Source organism: Rosa chinensis, chromosome 6, assembly GCF_002994745.2.
Source record: "Rosa chinensis cultivar Old Blush chromosome 6, RchiOBHm-V2, whole genome shotgun sequence".
Lineage (NCBI taxonomy): Eukaryota > Viridiplantae > Streptophyta > Magnoliopsida > Rosales > Rosaceae > Rosa > Rosa chinensis.
The window spans coordinates 20,425,336-20,450,924 of NC_037093.1; the positions used below are offsets into that span (position 1 = coordinate 20,425,336).

The window sequence follows — 25,589 nt, forward strand, 5'->3', positions numbered from 1 at the left end:
TCTTTAAAATTTTGGTAACATAATTTTGTTGAGACAAACCAAGTAGTCTCTGTGCCCTATCTCAATACCTAGTACATAAGATGCTTCTCCTAAGTCTTTCATGTCAAAATTCTTTGACAGAAAGCTCTTGGTATCTTTGAGTAATTTAAGGTTACTGCTAGCCAAGAGTATATCATCCACATAGAGAACTAGGAAAATAAAATTGTTCCCAACTATCTTCAAATAAACACATTCATCAACAAGGTTTTCTGTAAATCAAAAAGTAGAAATCACTGAGTCAAATTTCTTATACCACTGTCTAGAAGCTTGTTTTAGGCCATAAATTGATTTTCTTAACTTGCACACTAAGTTTTCACTTCCAGCTTGTACAAACCCTTCTGATTGCCTCATATAAATTACTTCATCTACTTCACCATTCAAAAAAGTTGTTTTAACATCCATCTGGTGCAGCTCCATATCAAAATGGGCCACTAAAGCCATGATTATCCTAAATGACTCTTTTGTAGAAACTGGAGAAAAAGTCTCAATAAAGTCAATACCCTCCTTCTGTGTAAAACCTTTGGCAACTAACCTTGCCTTGTGTATCTCTACATTGCCATTTACATCTCTTTTGGTTTTGAAAACCTATTTACAACCTATAGGCTTCTGTTTGGGGTCAGGTTCAACTAATTCCCAAACTGCACTTTGGCTCGTGGAATCAATTTCTGCTTCCATTGCTAGCTGCCATTGATGAGATTCACTACTTTCAATGGCCTGATTAAATGTAGTTGGATCATTGTCCTCTGCACAGTCCATTTCAATTTCTGCTTCTTGCAGATAAACAATGTAGTCACTCTCTTCCCCCCCACCCCCCCCCCCAATAATTTGATTTTTTTGCTCTCTGTGATCTTCTAGGCTGAGGATTTTCAGGATTTGATTGAGCTATTTGTGGATTTTGAGGTTCTACATCAGGGATTGGTTCAGGTAAAATTTTTGGTTCAGCTTGATGATCATCAAGATACATTTCTTGATCAGGCACTTGATCTTATGCATCTTGATTTTCTGTAACAGTTTCAGTTGCTAATGGTTCTTGTTCTAAAGGTAATGCTACATTTATATTCTCATTTGACACAATTTCCTAGGGCTGGGTTCGGTCAGAAAAAGCTGAAAACCGAGTCCGAAACCGACACTGGCGGATCGGTCCAAATCGGTGTGTTGAGCAGGTTGAAACCGATGAGAAACTGACCTGAACAGAATCGGTCCGGTGTTTCGGGCCAAGAAAACTATTTTTCCAGAACTGTGCAAACTGCAGAATTGCAGATTCACTGAAGCTGCAAACTGCAGAATTGCATATTCAAAGACTACTAATTGCAAACTAAAGTAGTAAAGCAGTAAACTACAAATGCAGAAATGCAGAAACAAAACAAAACTGTAAACATAAAAATGCAGAAATGCAGAATTGAAAGCAAAACTGTAAAGTATAAATGCAGAAATGCATAAGCTAAGCAAAACTGCAAACTACAAATGCAGAATTGCAGAAACTAAACATAAACCTATCGAAACTAAACAAGTAGGAATGTAGAAATGCAAACATGTACCAAATATAGGTCCGGATCGGTTCTACAAACACGGAAACCGAGACCGAAGTGAATGACACTTTAATTGGTTCGGTTTAGCCCGACCCGAGGAAATCAGCTTTGAAAACTGACCCGAATGGTCAGTTTAGGTCTGGATTGAGCTGGTTTCTCGGACTCTCGGTTGAAAACGCCCGCCCCTACAATTTCCTCAAAATCTGAGGTTAAATCATCAAAGTTTGTATTGTGAACTTTTTCACTTAGGAATTTTACTTGATGAGTTTCAAAAATCCTAGGTGAATGGTGAGCAGAATATAACTTGTAGCCTTTAGATTTATCTGGATAACCTATAAAATAGCATCTAACCATGTTCAAAAGAGTCCTATTCTTTCTCTCTGCAACACCATTCTGTTGTGGATTATAGGGTGTTGTATACTGAGCTTTAATTCCATTGTCTTGCAAAAACAGGGCAAATGGACCCTTTTGTTGGCTGGATTCAGTGTACTTGCCATAGAACTCACCACCTCTATCTGATCTCACTGTTTTGATTTTATTTTCTAGTTGATTTTCTACCTCAAACTTTCATTTTCTGAAAGTAGATAAACATAACTGTATCTAGAAAAATCATCAATGAATTTGATAAAATACACATTCCCATAGATAGTTTGATGCCTAAATGGACCACATATATCAATGTGTATGAGTTGTAGTAAATTCTGGCTTCTATATGCAGTCTTCTTTCTTGTATTGGTTATTTTTCCCTTAAAGCGTTCCACACAGTCTGTTAGATCAGAAAAATCGAGTTCATTTAGGATTTTGTTTTTCACCAAAATTTTCAGTCTCTCTTTAGACACATGGCCAAGTCTTCTATGCCATAAATTATGCAGACTTTTCATTTAGTTTGGTTCTTTTAACACCTATTAAAGTGCTAGTATTGTTTATGTTATTTTCAACAAGTAAAATTTCTCGTTGAGCCATTGAACAATTTAACCGTAAATAATCATTTATAATAACACCAGAACCAATTTGAACAGAATTTTTTTAGAAATAAGAATTCCATTACTATCAATAACAAGTCTACAACCAAATTTGACTAAAAGAGAAACTGAAACCAAATTCCTTCTCATGGAAGATACATAAAAAACATTGTCCAAAACTAACAATTTTCCTAATCCTAGATCGAGCTTTAAGGTGCCAATAGCCTTGACTGCCACTCTCATGCCATTTCCCACACACAGGTTCACTTCATCACTTTTTGGGATTCTCCTCCTTATGAATCCCTGCAAAGAATTAGTAATATGAATAGGTGAGCCTGAATCTATCCACCAAAATTGTGGTTCAACATTTATAAGATTAGTTTCTAAGGAAAAAACAGTATTAGAAAAAATCTTACCCTTTTTGGCTAACCAGTTCTTGTAGCCAATGCAGTCCTTTTTCATGTGTCCTACTCTTTTGCAAAAGTAGCACTTGAACCTAAATGGCTTGTTTTCCTTGGCCACTGCAGCTGTTGAACTCTTAGTTATGGCTTTGGTAGGCTTGAGCTTGTTCTGGGGCTTTTTCTTCTTAGGCTTCTCTATGAGATTTATGGCTGTAGCAGGTTCCTTTTCTTCCTTGATCCTAGCTTCCTCATCCACACAGATAGATATGAGTTCATCTAGAGTCCAGTTTCCTTTTTGAGAATTGTAACTGGTTCTAAGATGACTAAAACTATTAGGTGGGGAATGCAGTGCATAATGAACTACCTGCTCATCCCTAACTCCCATCAAGAGTTCCCTGAGTTTAGGCCTCATCAAAAAGCCAGCAGAACAAGTGGGCCGATGGAGGCCCGCCAGCCCACAGGGCTTTTGACCCGGCCCGGCCCGTCAAAAAACCAACAAAAGCCCGCCTTGGTGGGCCGATGGAGGCCCGCAAAAAAGCCCGCAAAAACCCGGCCCGGCCCGTAAAAGCCCGCAAAATATTTTATATATATATATGTGTGTGTGTGTGTGTGTGGTATATATATAGATATATCTATATGTGTGTGCGTGTGTTTATAAATATATATATATATATAGACACATATAGATATATATTTGTGTGTCTGTTTATATAGATATATATATATATAGTCATATAGATATATATATATATATATCAATATATCATATGTGTGTGTGTGTTTATATATATATATATATATATATATATATAGATATATATATGTGTGTGTGTGTGTGTGTTTATATATATATATATATAGAGAGAGAGATATAGAGATATATATATATATAGATATATATATATATATATACATATATATACTAATATATATGTGCGTGTTTATATATATATAGACACATATATATATATATATATTAATATATATGTGTGTGTGTAGAGAGAGAGAGAGAGAGAGATATATATATATATATATATAGAGATATATTGTTGATATCTGAAAGTCCAGCGGTAGCTGGACCCTAGCTAACATTGATCCGATGGGCGGATCGGTACTTGTGTTGTTCTCGAAGCTCCCGTTACCTGTCAAGTGAAATACAACGGACGTCAGAGGGAGACCGCACCGGGCAGTCTTCTGCTCTCCGATGCCTAAGTTAGTCAATGTATTTGTGTTGACAAAGTAACAGTAGATAAGTATTGAATGCGTCCTTAATGAGGAGAGAGGAGAGAACCTTTTATAGGTGAGGAAGAGGTTGATCTTCTCTTTGTTTTCGATGTGGGACTGATATGCTTCAGTTCCCAGTTTCAGAAGCTTCTGATGCCATCTTGGCGTAGCGCGTGGCGGCGCGTCGACGGTGATCTGGAGGTGGTCCGACGCTGAGGCTGTAGCTTGCCTAGCGGTGTGTCTGCGTGTCATTCCTTTAGTTGGAATTAGTACCTTTGGCGGTACAATGAGCGTGGCCCATTATAGCTAATTATATTTGCAAATGTACATGTATGTACATATATATATATATGTGTGTGTGTGTGTGTGTGTGTGTGTGTGTGTGTGTGTGTGTGGAAGTTCTTATACTATTATAATTCTATATAAAATATGTGCATATATATATTCTACATATCGGTAGACTAATCCGATCGGATTTGAAAATATGGTGAAATTGGCTAAATTTTTTACCACACTCATAATTTATTGTAATAAACTCATCCAACGGTCGGTTTTTCCATTTTCTTTGAATTGATAGGGGTTGCTCTTTGGAGTGTATGATATATAAAAATAGATTTATATGAGTAACTACGTTTGATCTAGTTGATCGAATTCGAAACGATAACCAAATTGGCTGGATTTTCTACAATCACCATAAAACATTACAATCTCTCCATCGAGCGGTTGGTTTCTCCGAATTCATTTTCTACTTCATGGTTGCTTTAGAATGAACCTAAACAATTTAAATGCAATGTGTAAGTCATACAACTTTAGGAATAAAATTGATATAGACCAATGTGTTTGTAATTAAAATTAATTTTTTTTATCTTATGTCCACGCACATCCATTGATGGAATATATACAAACGTGATGTGAAAAAATAAGCACGTTTCGCGGTTGTCACGGCATCGGTCAACCAATAAAACATATAAGTGACTACGGTTGACCAATCCGATCGGATTCGAAAATATGGTGAAATTGGCTAAATTGTTTACCACACTCATAATTTATTGTAATAAACTCATCCAACGGTCGGTTTTTCCATTTTCTTTGAATTGATAGGGGTTCCTCTTTGGAGTGTATGATGTATATATATAGGTTTATAAGAGTAACTACGTTTGACCTAGTTGATCGAATTCGAAATGTGAACCAAATTGGCTGGATTTTCTACAACCACCATAAAACATTACAATCTCTCCATCAAGCGGTTGGTTTCTCCGAATTCATTTTCCACTTCATGGTTGCTTTAGAATGAACTTAAACAATTTAAATGCAATGTATAAGTCATATAACTTTAGGAATAAAATTAGTATAGTCCAATGTGTTTGTAATTAAAATTAAATTTTGTTTATCTTTGTCCACGCACATCCATCGATGGAATATATACAAACGTGATGTGAAAAAATAAGCACGTTTCGCGGTTGCCACGCCATCGGTCAACCAATAAAACATATAAGTGACTACGGTTGACCAATCCGATCGGTTTCAAAAATATGGTGAAATTGGCTAAATTTTTTACCACACTCATAATTTATTGTAATAAACTCATCCAACGGTCGGTTTCTCATTTTCTTTGAATTGCTATATGTAGCTCTTTGGAGTGTATGACATATAAATATAGATTTATAAAAAATTAGTGTCTTTAAAAATTTATTTATCAACAAATTAGTATCTATATATAAATATAGATTTTTTTTGGTACAATATAGTTATATAGATTGTTATTTTTGGTTGTATTTGATCATTATCCATTGAATTTCTAAAGCTTGATTAAAAAAAAAAAACTTGTGTCTTTAAATATTTATTTATAAATAAAGCCCGCAAGGCCCGGCCCAAAAAAGCCCGCAAGGCTAAGCCCGGCCCGGCCCGAAAAAGCCCACAAGGCCCGCTTTATATGGACGGGCTTGGATCCTTTGATTTTTAATAAAGCCCGGCCCAGCCAGGCCCGTAATTATTTAAAAATATAGCAAGGCCCGGCCCGGCCCAAGCCCGCTATGAATGGGCCGGGCCGGGCCCGGCCCGGCCCGTTGACGACCCCTACCTAAGTCTGCCATTTATATGGATCATCTTCATAATATGCTCTCTAACTCCCCCTGAACCCGTGTACTTTAAGTCATGAAACTTCTTGGTTAACCTAGCTGCTTCTGCTTTTTCACTTTCTTTAAACTTAGCAGCTATAGGTTCCAAAAAATATGATGCTAGCTTAGGCTCTTCTATACTTCTGCTGACAGTCTTAGACATAGAAGTACGAATGAGGTTCTTAGCCATTCTATTGGATCTATGCCACTTCTTGTAAAGATCAGTTTCTTTCTTAGTACTTTTATCATTCAACTTTGCAGGCTTATCCTCAGTAAAGCAATAGTCTATGTTCTCATGCATTCCCATATAATTTTCTACAGAGTCTAGCCAAGCTCTATAGTTGGTTCCAGTTAGCATCAAGACACTGTTCAAGTTCATGTAAGAGTTACCTAAGGAGCAAAACAAAATTCATGTGAGTTCTCAATTTGTAAAGAAGTTACTTTAAGTTTTCTATATCTTTTATGAACTTAAGCAACCAAAACAAGAACAGTCCAATACAACATCATACAAAAAACTTAATCAATCCATACTTGCATTCATGTCAGTCCACACATAAAACAATATTAAGCATCACTTTTGAGCAGAAGTCTAATACCCTGGAGTTCTTTATCAATATGCCATGCTTAATCAAAATATGTTATCCAAGGAGATTCATCCACATCTTTAGACAGAAGAAAAATTTCCAAGTATCCAAATATATTTTCATTAAGCATGCATACTGCTGTCTTGCATTCTAAGACCATACTTGACCACTTCTTTGGAAGATAAACTAAAGTATAGTCTTAAAACACAAGACACAATTTCAGTTTTGTTATTCTATATGCTTTCTGCCAACATCAATGAAGGATGCTTTATGCACCATGTTCACTTATGCCAACAGAAAACCACAAAACTCATGAGCCTTTAACTTTATATTCTACCTAGACCATATTGTCTTTATAAGAAAATTAAGCTCTTGCATCTGTCAATTTCTATAATGTGTAAAGCTTTTGGGAGATTCTTATTCTTCATACGTTGTCACACAATCACAGATACAATACCATATAAGCAATCAATTCATCATGCATATTCACGACCAAAGTTGTTTCGATTCCAAGAAACCACAGAACAATCAAGAAATTGTAAATTTCATCCGGTCACCATCTACTCTAGCCTAACATACGCCGGGAATGCAACTAGGGTGCTTGAGCACAATCAAAAACTTAACAATTATGCTACAAATCGAAACCAATTTTCATAGAAAAACCTGATTTTGCTTTTTCCCCAATTTGCTGCTAAAATTCTCAGCGGAAGCATGAACTTGATATTTAAATGCAGCAATCAACTCCATTGGCTTCTTGATTCACATCAATCGGGGTTTTGTATCCCCTCTCGAGATGAAAACATCTCGCGCGTTTCTGAATCCAGTCCCAAACCTCGTTCTTGGTCAAAACTAACCGTTGTAATACAACGGTCACTTGTTCTTGAGGTTTTGGTCGTGAAGCATACGCTTGCTGTGACTAGGCCTAGAGCTTGTTAACAACCCGTAAAGCAAAATATTTTTTTTGGTTTGTTTTGTTTGTTCGTTTGTTTGCAAAACGTTAAAACGATTTTCATGTCAAGCAAAAACTGAATTCATGTTTGTGAGCCTATGCTCTGATACAAATTGTTAAAACCATATATTCATGCTCACAATCATATGCATACAAGCTCGACTACAATCACACAAGAATCAAGACTTACCTTCAACAATTACTAGCATGGATTCCATCTCTGCAGCTGCACAACAATGATCACTTGAAGATGGCCTTCTGTTACTTACCAACTTGCTTCTCAATGGACAGACAATATGCAAAAACGTGGTAGTCACAAGGACCAAGTTCATCTATTTATATAGGATATATAGTTAACACTTATATTCCTTCCATTAAGGTAATTCTTAAGGGACAAGTCTCCTAATTAGAATCCTAATGTATCACAATCTTGTAGCCTTTCTTGTAGACTAAGCAATGAGTTACTATCCTTAATGAATTGATACACTGCTTCATTAAGTTACTAGTATCGATTTACAGTTTGTATCCATGTTAAACTAGGATTGATATCAAGCTAATCATCATATACATTATGATAATTTGTGGCAAGTCCACATTTGATTCTTACACTGACTAGAGGCTTTCTCATAGACGTTTAGAATGGCTCTAAATTGAAAGCATTTCCCTGCTGTGGCACTATCAAAAAGGAAGCTATTGTCTACAATGAAGAGATGATGTAAAGTGGAAGCTACCTGACACATTATTAAACCTTTCGGTAATTGATTATCAAATGCATTAGAAATCATTGCAGATAATGATTCTGAATAAACATTAAACAACTAAGGAGATAAGAGATCTCCATGTCTATTGCCTCTTATCGGAGAAATATTCCCTACAGGTTCATCATTGAGCAAGATTTTTTTTTTTTGGCAATTAAACATCAAGAGGTGTTATTGAAACACAAAAATATTACAGTGAGACAACAGCCTCCCAAAGGAAGCAACAACCAACAACAAGGCTCAAAAAAGCCCAAACTAAGAACAAAACAAACAAACAACAGCCACCAACTAATTGCAACCACCGACAAGAAGCAACCGAGCCAAGGCAAAGAAGTCAGCAACCAAATCCAACCATGTCGAATGCGCAGGAGTGTGACCCATGCAGAATTCGATGCACCAAGCCATCAGATTTCCAAGGATCAAAGCCAACACCATCTCCACCACATCAAACCAAATCTGCCAAGAACAAAGTAACCAGATAAACAACCGGATGGAAGGATCGGGTGAGATCCGGTAAGGGATCAAAGAAACAGGCACCACAGGGTACACAGGATCTCGTAGCATCACCCAGTGCGATAGTAGGTAAACCCCACTTTGAAAGCTCCGAAGAGCGAGAGAACCAATCTTGGCAGAAGAAAGATGAATGAGGGGAAGAGGATGAAGACTGAATAAACTGGAAAAAGGAAGATTGGGAACAACAAGAACCAAACAGGGCCAAAACGGAGACAAACTCTGAGTAAAATCGCCCAGGACAACAGACAGAAAGAAAACAGAAATTAAAAAGCCGAGCATAGATACATAAAGCCTCACGAAGAGGGAAAATTGATTATCAGTACCTCCCCCGACTTTCAAGCCAAAGATCCAGATCAGAATGATCTAGATCTGGCAAGAAAAGGGGGGGAGGAGGAGGAGGAGTAAAACTTAAACGGTGGGTTTGTTTAGAGAGAAGTGAGAATTTCTCTCACTAGAAAAGCTAAACTAGTCCCTTTTTGTTTTCATCATCGAGCAAGATTGAATGCATTACTCACGCAAGCAAGACATAACTATTTTAACCCACTGAACATCAAAACCCAGTTTTAGTAACATAGCCTGCAAGAAACTTACATCTAAGCTTTGCTCATGTCAAGTTTGAGAGAGAAAAAACATTCTTCTTGTTTTCGAAGCTTATACACAAAATCAGCTACCTCTGTAACAACTAGAGTATTATCGGAGATTAACTTACTCGAAACAAAATCACTTTGCCGAAAATTATTGGCGAATAGCTGATCAATTTTATTTAAAAAGAAAAAAAAAACAGCATTATATTCTAGGCTTACCTCACATAGTTGAGCTTTGGGCTTTTGGGTCATGCATGTACCAAGAGAGTGACCGATCCAGCTCAAAATTGAGAGCACAATAAATTATAAAACGGCCCAAAGACTCCCAAGACGACGAAACCCTAGATATAAATACTCTCAACCTTTCCAACTCTCGGCTCAGTCACTCGCTGCCTCCAAAAGCCCCTCCTTCTCAAACTCGCACAAGAAATCCAATCCAATCCAATGGTTCGTTCCGTCTCCTTCCCCAAAATCTTGAATCTACTCATGTATCCGATACTAACCCTGGTTTGAATTTCAGGCTCCTAAGAAGGAAAAGGCACCGCCGCCGTCGTCGAAGCCGGCCAAGTCCGGCGGAGGGAAGCAGAAGAAGAAGAAATGGAGCAAAGGAAAGCAGAAGGAGAAGGTCAACAACATGGTGCTGTTCGACCAGGCCACCTACGATAAGCTGCTGTCTGAGGCCCCCAAGTTCAAGCTGATCACACCGTCCATTCTCTCCGATCGTCTCAGGATCAACGGCTCTCTGGCCAGGAGGGCAATCAAGGACTTGATGGCTAGGGGATCCATCAGGATGGTCTCTGCTCACGCAAGCCAGCAGATCTACACTAGGGCAACCAACACCTAGGATGGTCTCTACTGCTTTCCTTTTCGTGTTTCGACTGTGTAGTATGAGGGTTCTAGCTTATCGGGTTTTGTTAACTGTTGTTTTGTTCTGGGAATATTTAGAATCACTCTCAATTTGCTGTCATTACTTCTATATCATTATTTCTCGGCTATATCTGTTTCTGATTGATTCATTTGTTTCTTGCCGTATGTTTGTTGAATTTATTTACTACTTGGAAATGCTGAAATCTTTGCAAGTCTGTGTATGTCCCAGTGTACTCGCATGTTGTTGTTGCTGGTTTTTGGGTGGAGACAAATTAGGCAGCTAAGCTGGTTGTTTTTGACTGGTAAATAGAATTTGCTTTCTTTTAGATGTGTTGGTGATTGCTGTTAATTGATGAACCTTTAGGGCTCCAAATTGGCTTTTGGTTATGTTGTTGTTTAGGGTGTTCTGTTCATTTGTCAATTTTTCAGCTTTGGAATTTTGGTAGTGAGGTTTAGACTAATCTGGTTATGTGTCACCATTTGAATTTAGAAGGAAAAAATTGCTCCTTTAAGTCTATTTTCAAGATTTGTGGTTTTTCTTGATAAAATATTTTTTTTGTTGTCAAATACAAATCCATGTTTTGAAGTCCACATTTAAACAGCCCTGTTGTCTACCTGAAGTTTTTAATGGGTATTGCTATGACAAACAGCAGCATAATTTCTATTGTTTCTTAACAACATAGATCCCAATTTATGGTATGCTCCCTTGCGCGCTGGTATTGTGTTGTGGTTTGGATATAGTCTTAGTGTGATGCAATGTCATGTTTGTTGTAGCTTCTCGGCCAGATGTTGAATTGTTGAACATGGATTAAGTAGCCCTGTTGGATTACTGGATTTGGTTGTCTATCTATTAGCTTTATTACTTGCTGTCTTACTCTATATAAATTACTGGTTTGAGGATGAATGGCTCGAACAACCTATGGTTTTGTTCACCCTATTGACCCCTCCCTTTTGATTTCTGTGGTTCTAGCTGTTGTTTCTTGGCTCAAACTTGACAACTTCAATTCAAGCCATGCGATTGGGTTTGTGTGCATTCATGTTCGCACATTGTATTAACAAATTCTGTTTATTTTCCACGTTGTATTTTTTGAACAATTGGAGTTGCTATATTTTTTCTCAGAAAAAACAAAAACAAAAAATTAGAGATGATATTCAAGCAGTACATTCGAACTTTTTGAAGTAAATTTGTGGAACAGTGATTATTTGTTTGGAATTGCTTGGAATCTGGAGTTAGCCATTCAGAACACTGATTCAATATTGTGATGGGCTTTTGTGACACAATGGTGACACTTTGTTTCATGAACACCAAGTCATTCCAATTGGCGTTTCAATTTTGATAATCGACAGCTCTCCACCTTATAATGGATCGTGGGTGTTGGAACATTTTACTTTGTGCTTTTGAATTTGCTGCTGCATGAGACCTTGTCAATTCTCATAACAGGGAACAATGTAGTTAGTTTTCAGTTCCAAATGTTGAAAACGATCGCCGGAGGTCGATTTGAGGACTTACCGGCCTCAAGGGCCGGTTGAATTTCTCACGACGCTGTAATGGTGAATATCTCCGGTTACCGCAAGTCAAAAAGTTACTTTTAATGTTAAAACACGCCGTAGGCGTAGGGCTTGATGGGGGCTATAAGTATCACCACACTCGCTTCGCACGCCTCCCAGATCCCAGTCTCTCTTGAGTCTCACCCTCCTCCTATCTCAATCTCACCAAATCTTCCACTCACTCTTTCTGCGCCACATCTCCGCTGCCATAATCCCTCAAGGATTCAAAGAAAGGTGTGTACTTGATGGGTTTCAATCAGTTTAAACTTTAATTTCGTTCTTCTTGTTTGCGGATCTGATTATTATTTTTAATTAGATGTCAAATCATGAAGGTTTTGAAATTTATGGAGTGGGTTTGTGATCCAAATCATCTTGATCCATTACTGGAAATAAAAGTACTGTACTTAAGGGTGTAATAATCCGCAGGAGCCAAACTTGTTGGATGAAATGTGTTGGTTAGACTTGAACTAGTTTCACTTGTATGAATTTGAAAAATAATGTTCACTATATAAGACAGATCTGTGTCTGATCGCAAAACAAGAGCTGCTTTCTTCAACTTTTTGTCCAATCTTTAAGCGCTTCATATCCTCGTTGATGATAGGAATGAGCAGTAAAACTCATATTGGAAAGGGTTTTTCATGTTATATGATTTCATGGCATGATTTCTGTCATCAACATGGATATAAAGTTCTGGGGTGGACATAAAATTCAAGACTGCAGCTCTTTTTCTATGGTCAATCACATCTCTCTCCAATATATTGGACAATTTTACTTGTTCAATTCATAGAATGGAAACAAAGGCAAGGTTGAATCACACATTTTTCTTTAGAGGTTGCTTGTGCGTATTATTATACTTGAAAGTATATAAAACAATGTTCAGGGATCAAGTGCTGCATTACTTTCTTGGAGCTTTTTTAGATTCAGGTGATGCTTATAATTTGGTATTTTTTGTTTCTGAATTTGGTCCTACCATTGATTGATTTTCGTTTCACTATATCGCACTTTGGTTTATATGACTATGAAGATTAATTGATACGTTCCATTCTTTTGTAAATTTCTGCATCGGATTTCCTTTAATCAAATATGTACCTTGTATATCTGATGTGAATTTAACGTTTGGATCTGCGGTCTAATTTGATTCATCTTTTTTATTTGATTTTGATATACTTTGTTTTTCAATTGTGACTTCATAGCCTGATCAGTGACCTGTCACAGGTCAGGTCACCTGTGTTTAAGACAGAAATTTGAAATTTCACTCTTGATAAGTGCTAGGTTCTCTTCTTGTGCAGGAGATGGTTTCTCTCAGTGAGGAGCATGACCTGTAAATCATCTTCACCATTGCTGAAATATACTTGGTTGTAAACTTGTAATAATGTGTAGTTAGTTCAACTAGTAGAAAACAAATGTATTGATTAAACTTGGTGAAAAACTTGAACTAGTCTCACTCATATGAATAAGTTATTCTCTTGATTGATCTCGAAAAACCAGAGCTGCTATTTTTAACTGTTTGTGGGCTAGTTGAAATCATTAAAGATGACACAGATCAAGCAATGGTTGTCAGCAATAGAGAGAATCCCAAGGCCATGCTTCTTGCAAGATTACAACATCAAGTGTTTGGTTATTGCAAAGCCATTTCAATTTTAATTTTTTCTGTTTCTCAGTTAGTCATTTAATGACTTCTAGTGTTCATATAATCATCAAAGTCTTAAATGGTTATTATCTGAATGGCATTATTTATGGATCTGAGAAGCTGTGTGTGATGGATTTTGAAATTTCTAAAGCAGAGCTTTTCTACAGGTAGTTTCTTCTTCTTTCCCTCCTTAGTGATCATGCAAGCGTTGCTTTTAGTACTTGAGCCACTGGACCAAATTTTCCTTTCATATAACGACAGAGCCTGGTTCAATACACACACCCAATCGGAAAAAACGTACTGAAAAATAAGGCACATTGTCTATTAGAAAACATACAATCTTTTTTTTTTTTGATGGCTGTAACCCTAAGAAGGGAGGCTTGGCCATCACGCCTGTAGTATGATTGAAATAAAAAAACAAACAAAGTGATGCAACTCTTTCAACATTGTCTATTATGAAGTTTCATATTTTACATGTAGCAGCTATCTTGTGGTAACTTGGTTTGTAACTGCATTATCAGTTGGCCTTCCAGTAAAGCAGCAAAACCTGCGGCCCGGTAAGATATATATCCACTGTTAGTACATGAAAGTGCTTTTAGTCGTCTACGCCATAAGATATCCACTGTCACCATTAATAAAGCAAGGAATGTAGCCTTTTCTGGGAATAGGGAATAGAAAAGTAGTGAAGATAATCAAAGAAACTATTTCTGTCGACAGGTATAGATTCAACCTAAAGTTCTAGAATGACAAGGGTTATATTATAAGTTACATTGCATAACATTAAAATGGGAATGTATGAACTTTGGATAATTGTTACCTGAGGATCATCACACTTTTGACACTAAATAACCTCAATTCCGAATCACAACGGAGGGCACATGTTGGACTTTGTAAAAGTCCTCTTCTTTGATCTTGAATAGGCACCCGCATATCTCCAATTCCTGAAGAGTTTTGACAGAACTTACTGCAGCAGGAATTGTCTTCAGTTTAATGCAATTTGAGATTTCCAATCGATAAAGACTCGGCATAGCTCCTTCCTCCATCATCCAGTCCTCAAAATGCTTCAAGCCACGAAGCAGTAGACTTCTGAGTTTAGGAAAACCTTGATCAGAGAAAACCATTTTCTTCCCCATGAACATTTGCCATCCGCTCAGAATTCTCAAGTTAGGCAGCTTCTCCAATATTGGGATTGGATCTTCCACAAGATCAGAACCCCATAAAGTTAACTTGGCAATGTTTTGAGGAAAGTGAAGGTATTCTGGTAGCTTTTCTATTCGTCCTTCCACATGAAACTTCTGAAGAGCTGAACAGCTTGACAGCAATGGCCTGACATCTACTACCTCATCGGGGAATGCAAGTGTGTCACTTTTAAAGGACAAGGACTGAAGGCATCTTAATGTGACATCATTTGGGGGACTGAAAATTGCTACTAAACTTTTGAAATGCGCTGGGTCATTGAGCACCAGTTTCCTCAGTTTAGTCAATTTCAGAAGATCTTTTACATCACATTTGTTTGCAGGGAAATTCACTAGTGTCTGCAAGCGGTGAAGATTGGACAACTTCAGCTCATTAACCATGTCGCCACACCACTTGGGAAGATATAAATGGGTCAAATTCGTCATCTTCCATATCACATTTGGAATTTGTACTGTTGAATCCCTACTAAATTTACTAATAGTCTGCAAATTTAGGGTTTTCAAGAAGATCAAATTACCAATGGATGGTGGAAGAACTCCAATATATGTTTTCTTTAAACTTAGAAACTGCAGCTGGATGAGGTCCCCAATTTCTTTTGGCAGCTGTCCATAAGGTCCATTAACCCCTTCAAGATCTAGGACTCTGAGAATTTTGAGGTTCAAAATCTTTTTAATGAGGTGCCAATCCTCCACTCTACACCTTTTCCCATGGAAATACAGAAGTGACCTGAGGTTGGAATATTGTTTGCGTGGTGATGAGATAAATCTATCAACATCTTCAGGCAAGTAGATAGCAAGTCTACGCGTTTTACCTGATGGCAGGCTTAAAAAAGAAGCATCACTTCCATTTGAATAGCGAACAAGCTTGAGAAAGTTGTCCTTCTCGGCTCTTAACAAGCAAAAATCACGCATAATATCATGGAGGCGGCACGTTTTGATTCTTCCAGTAGACCCAAAATCTGCCACTTGAACCATGCACCTATTGATCAAGGATACCAAGTGGCCTTCTGCCACATCCTCTAGCACTTTATCTGTCTCCTGTTCAAGTGATACAATGCCCTCTGCAATCCATAATTGAATCAATTTCTTTTTAGGTATTGCAGCATCCTCTGGGAAATGACTCAAATAAAGGAAACAAGGTTTCAATTTGTGTGGCAGCTCATTATAGCTTAGAGCCAAAACCTTTGGTAGTATATTATTGTGACCGTCGGATTGCTGTAAAAAATATGGCACATCTTCATTCATCCTCTCCCAATCGTGTACTGATTCTTTAGTTGCTAAGAGTCCTCCGAGTACAACAATAGCCAATGGTAAGCCATCACATTTCTCAACTATTTCCTTCCCTAAATTCTCCTTAACTTCGCCAACGGTAAAATCTGCGCATCAGAGAAGAAAAGAAGTTGGGAAACTATAAGGTGCTTTTTTGAGAAAAAGACTAGGGAAATTCCTGTACTAAACCCAAATATACTACAATGTGAAATACCTGCTCATCATTTGCTAAAAAAAAGAAAAAAGAAAAATGAATAACATGGTAAAGTACGTACCTGGATTATTCTTCGCCCCTGGAAATGCCTTCCTCCGAAGTAACTCCCATCCGTCTTCTACAGACAAAAAATTTAGTTCATGAGGAAGACGACCACCACTGTAATCAGGAACTACAATATTCCTAAAACGAGTTGTAACCAATACCCTGCTGCGCCCTTTTCCGGCAGTTGGGAAAGCGTGACGTAGCTTGTCCCAGTCCTCGGCCTTCCAAATGTCATCAAGGATCACCAAACATTTCTTCTCTATCTGAACCTGATAAAGCTTTTCTGCAAGCTCATTCTGTCTCAGCTCTTTAATATTTTGCCTCTCCTCTTTGGATGGAGCGACAAGATTGAACAAAACTTGTTCCCAAGCATCTTCTGGTTTAAATTGTTGAGATATACAAACCCATCCGAAACCATCAAAATGGTGCCTAATTCGACCATTACGGTAAAGTTCCCTGGCCAGAGTTGTCTTTCCAATACCTGCCATGCCCCAAATTGACACGACCCAACCAGGTCGACTATCATCCACAAGATCATCCACTATTTCATTTATGCTACTTTCGAACCCAACAATATCCTCATTTTCATGGGAATATTGCTGCCGATCATCAAGAGCATTGCTGGATGGCCCTTGTCCAACAGAAATCAAGTTATAGGTTTGGGAAGATATGCGAAGCCTAGAGATTTCAGCTTTTATGGCTTTAATCTCAGACCCAACTTTGCAACGGTGTCGAAGTTGGCCGAGATTCAACCAGGCATACCATTTGACTGGCTTTGAGATTCGCATTACATGTCTGATGGAAAACGTTCGAATGACATCCTCAGCATCATAAGCGATTTCTCGTATGTCTGAAACCCAATTTTGAAGGCTATTATCTTGCCCTTGCTTCTCGTCGGCATCTTTCAAGACACAATTTATCAGCGTCAATTCTTTTTGGATATCCCTAACGTTTTGCCTCACCCTTAGCAGGGGTTTAGATTCCTCCACGAGCACGTCCTTGAGCAGGTCAGCAAGGCTTTTAGCAACGCCGGACACCACAAGTTCTGCCATGGTTTCCTGTTGATTACAGATAAGGCAAATTAAAATCTTTTATTGAATAATTTTCTTATCTAGCTTGTTCAAATTAATACATGAAAGTTCATAGAAACTAAATATCTTTTTTCTTTTTCTTTTTTTGAGAATTTCTCTTTTTCTTGTGCACAAAGAAACTTTAATTGTTTCTTATCTACCTTCAGAAGAAAAGTGTCAAGAACATTCTTTTCTACGATGAACTTTCCTGTTTGATAAACTTTTTATCACTATGAACGAGTCATGACTCCACTCTTGCTAAAATTTGAAACATGTACCAGACCAAAAAACAGAAGAGAAAAACATGACTATTATTACGGGATCCTTGATTTTGCGCGCTAATGACCAGCGTTTGGTCGCATGAATCACAACTGGTCGGAGTTAGAACATGTTACCTGGTCCTGAGTCCTGATGTGTTATCACTAATCAGATTGTGTGGTGTTCGATCTCCGTCTTCTTCCTGGCTATGGTAAAGTAGCCCTGCTATCCAACTCTTCTGAACTCTACCACTCCCATCTGCTGAATACTTTGTTGTCACAGCTGCTTCATGATTCAATCTTTCTCACATCTAATTTCAGTTCTCTATAACGTATTTATGTGTCTTTCTTTTTTCTTGTTCTAATTATTTCTTTGCTATGTCGTGTCTTGTGTGGCGACTTATCATCATCATCATTATTATTATTATTAACAAAATGAAATCTTACAGCAATGCAGGCGACAAATGGGTGGGGACGAATGCCGGTTGGAGTGTTTTGATCGGTCAAAGTTAAGATAATTGGATTTTTTTTTTTTGATGGAAAAATGAAGATTACAAAAAGAAACCTCTAAAACAGCCCAAGTTAAGATTTTTGAACAGCAAGATAATTGGATATTCAAATGACATTTTGGTATGATTTTTTGATGTGTTATTTGTTTATGATTTTTGACTAAAAGAGGTGGTTATCTCTTGGTCAAATGTCTCTCTCGTGTTCTCTCTCTCCATCGGAGGCGGCTAGGGGTTGGATCCGTGGGCCTCCTCTTATGTCATGATTCTTTTCCCATGCATTTGACTTTCTTCATTTTGGACCACAGGAAATTGGGGAATTGGGTTTCTGGTAAACTAGAATTTACATATATATATATATGTACGTATTTTCTTAAATATTGAATTTAACTTATTTTTGAGCTTTCACTAAATTATTTATTTATTTGAGAATATTGCAAGAGTGAAGAAAACATCCATTTTGGGTTTTGAAGTAGAGAGTTGGAGCTAGGAAGAATGACTGTCAAACATGGAGCAAAGTGTTAAATTCCAAATTCTGGCGAACCACCATAAATGGTGGCACAAATGACAGCCCACCACTCATGGTGGTGACATGTATTTTCCGGCTAATTTCAAGGAGGAGCAAGGAGGAGAAGTAACATTGTACCTATTCCATTACATCCATTCACCATCATTCTATCTTAACCAAATTTCAAAAATTTTCGGTTCCAAATCAACCTTATTTTTCTTCCATCTTTCCTATACCATCTTTACTCCCTATTACCCAAAAGTCCATCATTATCATCACCCAAAAATCTTCCATGTTTTAGGGTGTAATCACCATCTTTTCTCCATCATTACCTACCTTAATCTGCACAACTCCCTCCTTACATTTTTTTCTTGATTTTGGAATCTATTATCACTCAAACACTCTTCCTCCATGCTTCTTACAAGACTACAACTGCTTCCTTTTGCTTCTAGTGATGATTTCACACCACTCTCTCTATCTAGCATCACATACCCCTACAAGCAAGAGAATGACCCATACCACCTATTACATCTCCTTTCTATGCCCATCTCTCCACAAAACCTCCATATTCACCTCCCAAAATCCAAACTCATGATCCATACTACTCTATCTCTTCCATCACCACCGCCATTTCTTATCCTCTACCTCCATTAACACCACCACTACCACGTCAATTCTCCATTCTCTTTTCTATCATCATTTTCTCCATCTACTCCACCTATATATTTATGCAATACATAATTCAAGCTTTTATCATCAAATCTTCAAGAGCAAGAAGGAGAGGGAATCACCACCACCACCACCCCCATCACCACCAAGACGTGAGCTTGGGGACCATCCGCTACTAAGTCAACTTTATCCTTTTTACTCTAGATTATATTTTGGTGTTTAATTTGATTATGAAGTTATTATATGTAATTATGAGTTAGTAGTACTCTATTGGGGCTAGGGTTGAAAACCCTAGCCAAACTTGTAATGAATTGATGTTTGAGTCTTATTTTATGCAATTTCCATAATCATCTTCACATGCTAATTCAAGAAGTGAATGCTTGTAATTGAATCTTGCTAATTTGAATACTTTACATTTGTCATTACATGAACATGTTTAGATAATAGCTAACTTTGGACATTGAAAGCATGATAGCACACTAGGTGTGTATGTGAGGGTAGTGAGTTAAAATCACCTAGATCTAGGATTGGTTTGCTTGCTTTATTATCTAAACTCAAACGTCTATGCATCTAGGAGTAAGGAATTGATATTTATTCAATAGTATAACTTGTTCTTGGGTAGTTAGTTTCGCACTTATCCGGTGGAAATTGATAAAATCAAAGGAGGTTAGGCCTTAGTAATCTTATCCAGATGCTAAGAGGGTAATTAGATACTTGGGATTGCATTACTTATAGTTTGAACATCAATACATGCAAGGAAGCTATAGTGAATAGTGAACAACCTAAAGCTCTAACTTCCATTCATTTTATCACAACCTAAAGCTCTAACTTTCAAGTTTCATTTTGTGCCAATTTGATTCGAAACCATTTCCAAAGCCAAAAATCAATCCGCTACACCATCTTGCATATATTCACCATGAACTTTGGTTCACTTGTGAGCTCTTGTTTATGACTTGTACATTTACATATTCATCTAGCATCCTCTAGGTTTTCCCTAGCTAGGTGGAATTTTCAAATCCCTTGGGTACGATATCCCCTACTCATAATTCTTACATTATAACTTGGCCCTTATATTTGAGGGAGCTATTTGGCTAACAATTTCGTCGATCACAGGACAGGGACTAGGGACTAGGGACTCACGTGTTTTGGGAAGGAAAAAACTAGGAAAAGCAAAGGCAAAGAAGAGCTTCCAATGGGTCAAGCATTGATAAGTTGTTTTGAGCTTGATTTTGTGCACAACCAGATTTGTTTGGAACTTCAATTGTGACTCACCACCATAACTTGTTGAAATTCAGTCATATGGTCTCACATGACATTGATAGTGGGGTAGCTTATAATAGACCAACAGTCTTGGAAGAATTGTGAAAATTACATTGGTCATTTGAGTTATTAATTTGATCTTGAAGCAAATGTTTGTTGATTTTTAATTCATACGCAATTTACATGTGTTTCTAGCCCTAATTATTATCTTGAAATTAGCGAATACTTGAGTATTATTTCGTGGTGTTACTTTATTTTCTTCATTTGTAGGAAATTATGATCAAGAAAGGGAAAAGAAGAAAGAAATGGCGAATTCGAGCAAAAAGTCTACTTCCAACTAAAGGACGAAAAGTCAACTTATTGACCATCAGGTCGACCAAGTCAATTTGGCCCAATAGCAAGAAGTCTAAGGCTCAAGACTAAAGAAGCTCACAAGTGAAGACCCAAGCCCTTGAACCCAATGGGCTATTTAAGCACCTTTGCACACACATTTCACAAGCTTAAGACCCATTTTTCAATACCCTAGGCCTTTTGGCCGAATTTGGGAGATCTGTCCCTTCTCACCTCTTCTTCTCTTCCTCATCCCCCATTCTTCACATGTAAGCTTGCACAAGGAGGAGGCACACACATCTCTGGTATCTAGGCCACCATCTCTACACCATGGCTTCATAAGGGTAGCAAGAGAAGTCATGAAGTTATGGCAATAGCTAGTGTCAAGCTTTGTCTTGACTTTCACGGATTTCTCCTCTCTTTCCCTCTTCTTTCTCTCTCTTATTTATTGCTTATGTTGTTGTTTGATGTGTATTGATATATACTTGTGTATGACCTCTCATGGTTTTAGGGTTTTGAAACCCAAGTTTAGTTTTGTATGGTTTTGATGAGGAATTAATAAAATTGATGTTTATTCATATGATTTTTGTACTCTTCATTTAATTTCTTCACTCTAGATGTATGGTTTAGGTTTTTCCTTCCTTAATCTGTGTTTGGTGTGGGAATTGGAATATTAACTTGCGGAATTTATATTTCAATTTAGATTATGGCATGAGTATGGTGGAATTTGCCCATTGCATATCTCTTTTTTCCATTTGGATTTCTTAGATTGTGGTTCTCCAATCACCCAATTTTGAGTAGTATTACCCTTGATTGTCGGAATAATATTCAGAATTGTTGGGTAGGGTAATTGTTATCACAAGTACTCTTTTCGACCTTATTATTTGTGGTGATGATTGCTAGAGTGTGTTACAATCGATTGTCGAAACCTAAAACATTTAGTTTTGAGCACTTATGGCCCTTACAAGGCATAAGGTTTGAGACTAGTAGAGAGTAGCCAAAACCTAAGTATTCTTTCTTCATCTTTTTTTTGCTTAGGGTTTGACTACTATTTTATGACAATCAATTTAGCTTTCTTTTCAACCTCTTAATGCTAAATGGAAATCCAACAAAACATTTGAAGCATCATTTGAATCAATCATCGTCATTCCATATGATTTTAGATTTGTGTGAAGAACCTTGAATTCCATGGTGACCCTTGATGCGATGCATCCCATCCTTCTATATATCTTATTTTTATGTTGTAGTTAGTTAGTTTATTTATCATTTATGAAAATCCAAAAAATATTGTGACTTTCCCACTACCATTCATTTGTAAATCCATGTGGGCGTGAGCATTACAACCAAGTTTGTATGTTTCACGGCCCTATCTAGGTATTGCTTGGTGCAAGGCCATCTATGTGACTTTGTGTGATGCAAAGTCACGCTTGAATGAGGCTCGGTGCCTTATTTAGCATTTTTTCTTTTTTTTATTTGTTTGTCCAAGTGATTTTCGGTGACCTAGAACCATATGATTCTTAGCTAGCTCATAATCCCTGAGGTATGATAAACCGGGACGTAAATACTTCCCATCTTTGATGACCGTGATGAATGTTACGCTATAGGCGAATGAAAAACGCTTAAAACAGTTTTTGATTTGTTGTTATATCCTGGACGGCTCAGTTTTTCTTGATCTTGTTGTTACAGTTGGTGAACTAAGTTCTTGTTTTTTCTTCATCGTCATCTGTAATTTAACTTTTTGAAGCCAATAATAAGGGGAAGACCCTCAATCAAAAGTTATTGAAAGTCAATAAAAATTTTATTGAGGGTCAATAAAAGTTTTATTTAATTGATTCCCAATAAAAGTTGACTTCAATAAATCCTCAATAAAAGTTTGGGGCCGTGACCACTTACCCAAATTTGGGACAATATACTCCCACTTACTCCACTAAGAGTTTTTTACTCCCATTTACCTAATTTAATATTTTAGTACAGTTTTGCCCTTACCTCAATTATTTAATTACATGTGCATCTCCTTGTCTCTCTCCACTCTCCCCAATCTGCTCTCTCTCTCTCTCTCTCTCTCTCTCTCTCTCTCTCTCTCTCTCTCTCTATGCCTCAGATCTCTATTTCACCTGAAAGCTTCCATCGCCTCCTTCACCGCCACTTCCTCTTCCATCAAACATTCCATGAACTCCATGAATCCAATCCATAGCCTATTGTCGTTGCCGGTAAGTTTCGAAGATCAAGGGTGGCACTGGAGAGACTGGGAGACCTTGCGGCTGCGCGGGAAGTCGAGCTCACGGTGGAGCTTGCCGACGTCATTGAGGTGGAGGACGCAGTGGGGCTGCTTTGAGAGAAGTCTTTGGATTTGGTGGGCGTCGATCTCGTTGATGCTTTGAACTTTCCGTGCGTAATACGTCCATCGACCTCCGCCAGGTGACCGGATGTTTGCAATTTCTGCTTCTGCAAGTCCTGCAGCACGGGAGTTCTAGTTGGGGCTTTGTTCAGGGTCGGAGCTCACGAAATCGCATAGTTCTGATTTATTTTTTTTGGGTAAATGGTGGCAGAAGGCCAATAATGAAAGAAAAGAGGGGAAAAAAATGAATGCTTATGATAACACGTGGAGTGAATATGTAAAATTGAACATATAAATTGATCAATTGTGCCTGTAGTGTATTCATTTTGATTTTGGGAGTATATGCAATTCACCGATGGGCAATTATGATTATTGGATGGCAATAATATGATTATTAGGGGCAATAATATGATTATTGGGAGGCAATAATATGAGTATTGGGGGGCAATAATATGTTTACTGGGGGGCAATAATATGTTTATTGGGAGACAATAATATGATTATTGGGTATTGTTAGGGGGAAATAAAATCATATGCCGGAATCCGGTCACCAGTCCGATAGCCGAAATCGGGATTCCGGTGATTATTGAGAGGCAATAATATGATTATTGGAGGGCAATAATATGGTAACTGGGTATTATTAGGGGGCAATAAATTCAGACGCCGGAATCCGGTCACTAGTCTGGTAGCCGGATTCGGGATTCCTGTGACAGGTCACCTGATTCCGGTCTCCGATCGCAGGAGTCCGTCACCGGAGTCCCCGGCCGGCCACTGGTCACCGGAGTCCAGCAATGTCTCCGATGACTTCTCTCACTAAGTGACAAAGAATGAGAGGGCAAAATTGTCCCAAAAATAAATAAAAAGGAATTAAAAAAATACTTAATTGGGTATTAGGGAAATAATCTCTTAGAGTGTTTAGGTAAGTGGACAATTTTTAAGCTAAAATTGGGTAAATGATCATTTCCCCTAAAAGTTTTATTGACCCTCAATAAAATAAAGAATCATTTCAATGAAGAGGAAAACACAAATTAGTAATTACTGAGCTTTTATTGGGGGTCAATAAAATCCTTTTTACTAAGGTCAATAAAGGTTTGGTGAGATCTCCGATGACCTCTTTGATGACCTATGAAATCTTCGACGTTCTCTTTGGGGACCTCAGGCAACCTCGTGACCCTCCGAGAAGTTCGATAACGTGTAACGAGATTTCTGACAAAGTCTCTAATGACTCTCTCTCTCTCTTCTATATGTGACAAAGGGGGAAAAGGTAAAATAATTCAACAAAAAAGAAGAAGAAAAAAGCTTAATTAATAAGTACTAGATTTTTTTTTTCATCTAGCTCTGCTAGGGTTTGGGAACTGAGTAGCTTGGCTATAGTCTCGATCTCTTATCTTCTGCTCTTGCTGATGCAGAACCCTGTAGGCCTTTGCCTACTTCTCTTCCTCTTCTTTGCTGTCCTTAGCGGTGATGGGAGTAATTTTGATGATGCTTTTTGTTATGTTGCGGGTGATTTTGGAAGTAGCAGTGTGGTGTTTGTTGGTGTTGCTGTTGGCGATTGTACTGATTGGTGGCTAGCTTTTTCAAGGTGCAGGACGGGTGATCCAATTTTGATGGGGATCGAGGTCGTTGATTGACTTTCATTTGGAGGTTGATGGGCTTGTGCACACTTTAGGGGTGGCGATGGCGTGGTGCTTTGCCCAGTTCTATGGTCTGGTGAAGCCGAAGCTGGTGGTGGTGCCGTTGTAAGAGGCGACTCTGAAGGTGGTGACACAAGCACTGCTGTCGAAGTTCTTGGCCTGGTCCCAGTGGTGGCGCTGATCCCAGCGACAGTGAGTGACGACTTGACGGTGGCTGCAACATATTAGGCCTTGGGTTGGGCTAGGGTTTCAAAGTTCATGGTGACAGGACCCGCCCCGGATTTCACCCTGAAATCTGGAGTGGCCATGCGGGGCCCACCTTAGAAGAAATTCTATCAAAATTTAGCGGAACTTCCTCTAAAAATGGACTACTCAAAACCAGTAGAAAGACATTTTATACTTCTAAACCATCCATCCTTATTCTCCTAGAGCCACCATGCTGCCCAAATCTCAACATCTCCCATTTACAAGTACAAATCTCGACTTAATAACATTAATTCCACGGTTATCAGAGCAATTATAAAACAAAAGGTGTAATAGAATAAAAAGTAAAGAGGGTAAGGATCGATAAATCCTACAATGCGGAAG

The 25,589-nt window shown here is 38.0% G+C and overlaps 2 protein-coding genes across 3 annotated transcripts; one reads left to right on the forward strand and one right to left on the reverse strand.

Annotated features, from left to right (window-relative positions):
- The first annotated feature begins 9,958 nt into the window (after positions 1–9,958).
- Positions 9,959–10,720, forward strand: LOC112172612 (40S ribosomal protein S25). Of its 2 annotated transcripts, none has more exons than XM_024310012.2 (2): positions 9,959–10,107; positions 10,181–10,720. In XM_024310012.2, the coding sequence occupies exons 1-2, from the start codon at positions 10,105–10,107 to the stop codon at positions 10,502–10,504; spliced, it is 327 nt and encodes a 108-aa protein (XP_024165780.1). In that variant the 5' UTR covers positions 9,959–10,104; the 3' UTR covers positions 10,505–10,720. The 2 variants fall into 2 exon arrangements, with proteins under 2 accessions (XP_024165780.1, XP_024165781.1); XM_024310013.2 differs by having other exon boundaries at positions 9,984–10,101; positions 10,180–10,692.
- Positions 10,721–13,935: 3,215 nt separating this feature from the next.
- Positions 13,936–18,148, reverse strand: LOC112172484 (probable disease resistance protein At1g58602). The gene is made up of 4 exons (XM_024309843.2): positions 17,895–18,148; positions 16,446–17,487; positions 14,523–16,277; positions 13,936–14,252 (listed from the first exon to the last, which is right to left on the reverse strand). The coding sequence occupies exons 2-3, from the start codon at positions 17,479–17,481 to the stop codon at positions 14,557–14,559; spliced, it is 2,757 nt and encodes a 918-aa protein (XP_024165611.1). The 5' UTR covers positions 17,482–17,487; positions 17,895–18,148; the 3' UTR covers positions 13,936–14,252; positions 14,523–14,556.
- Positions 18,149–25,589: the final 7,441 nt, after the last annotated feature.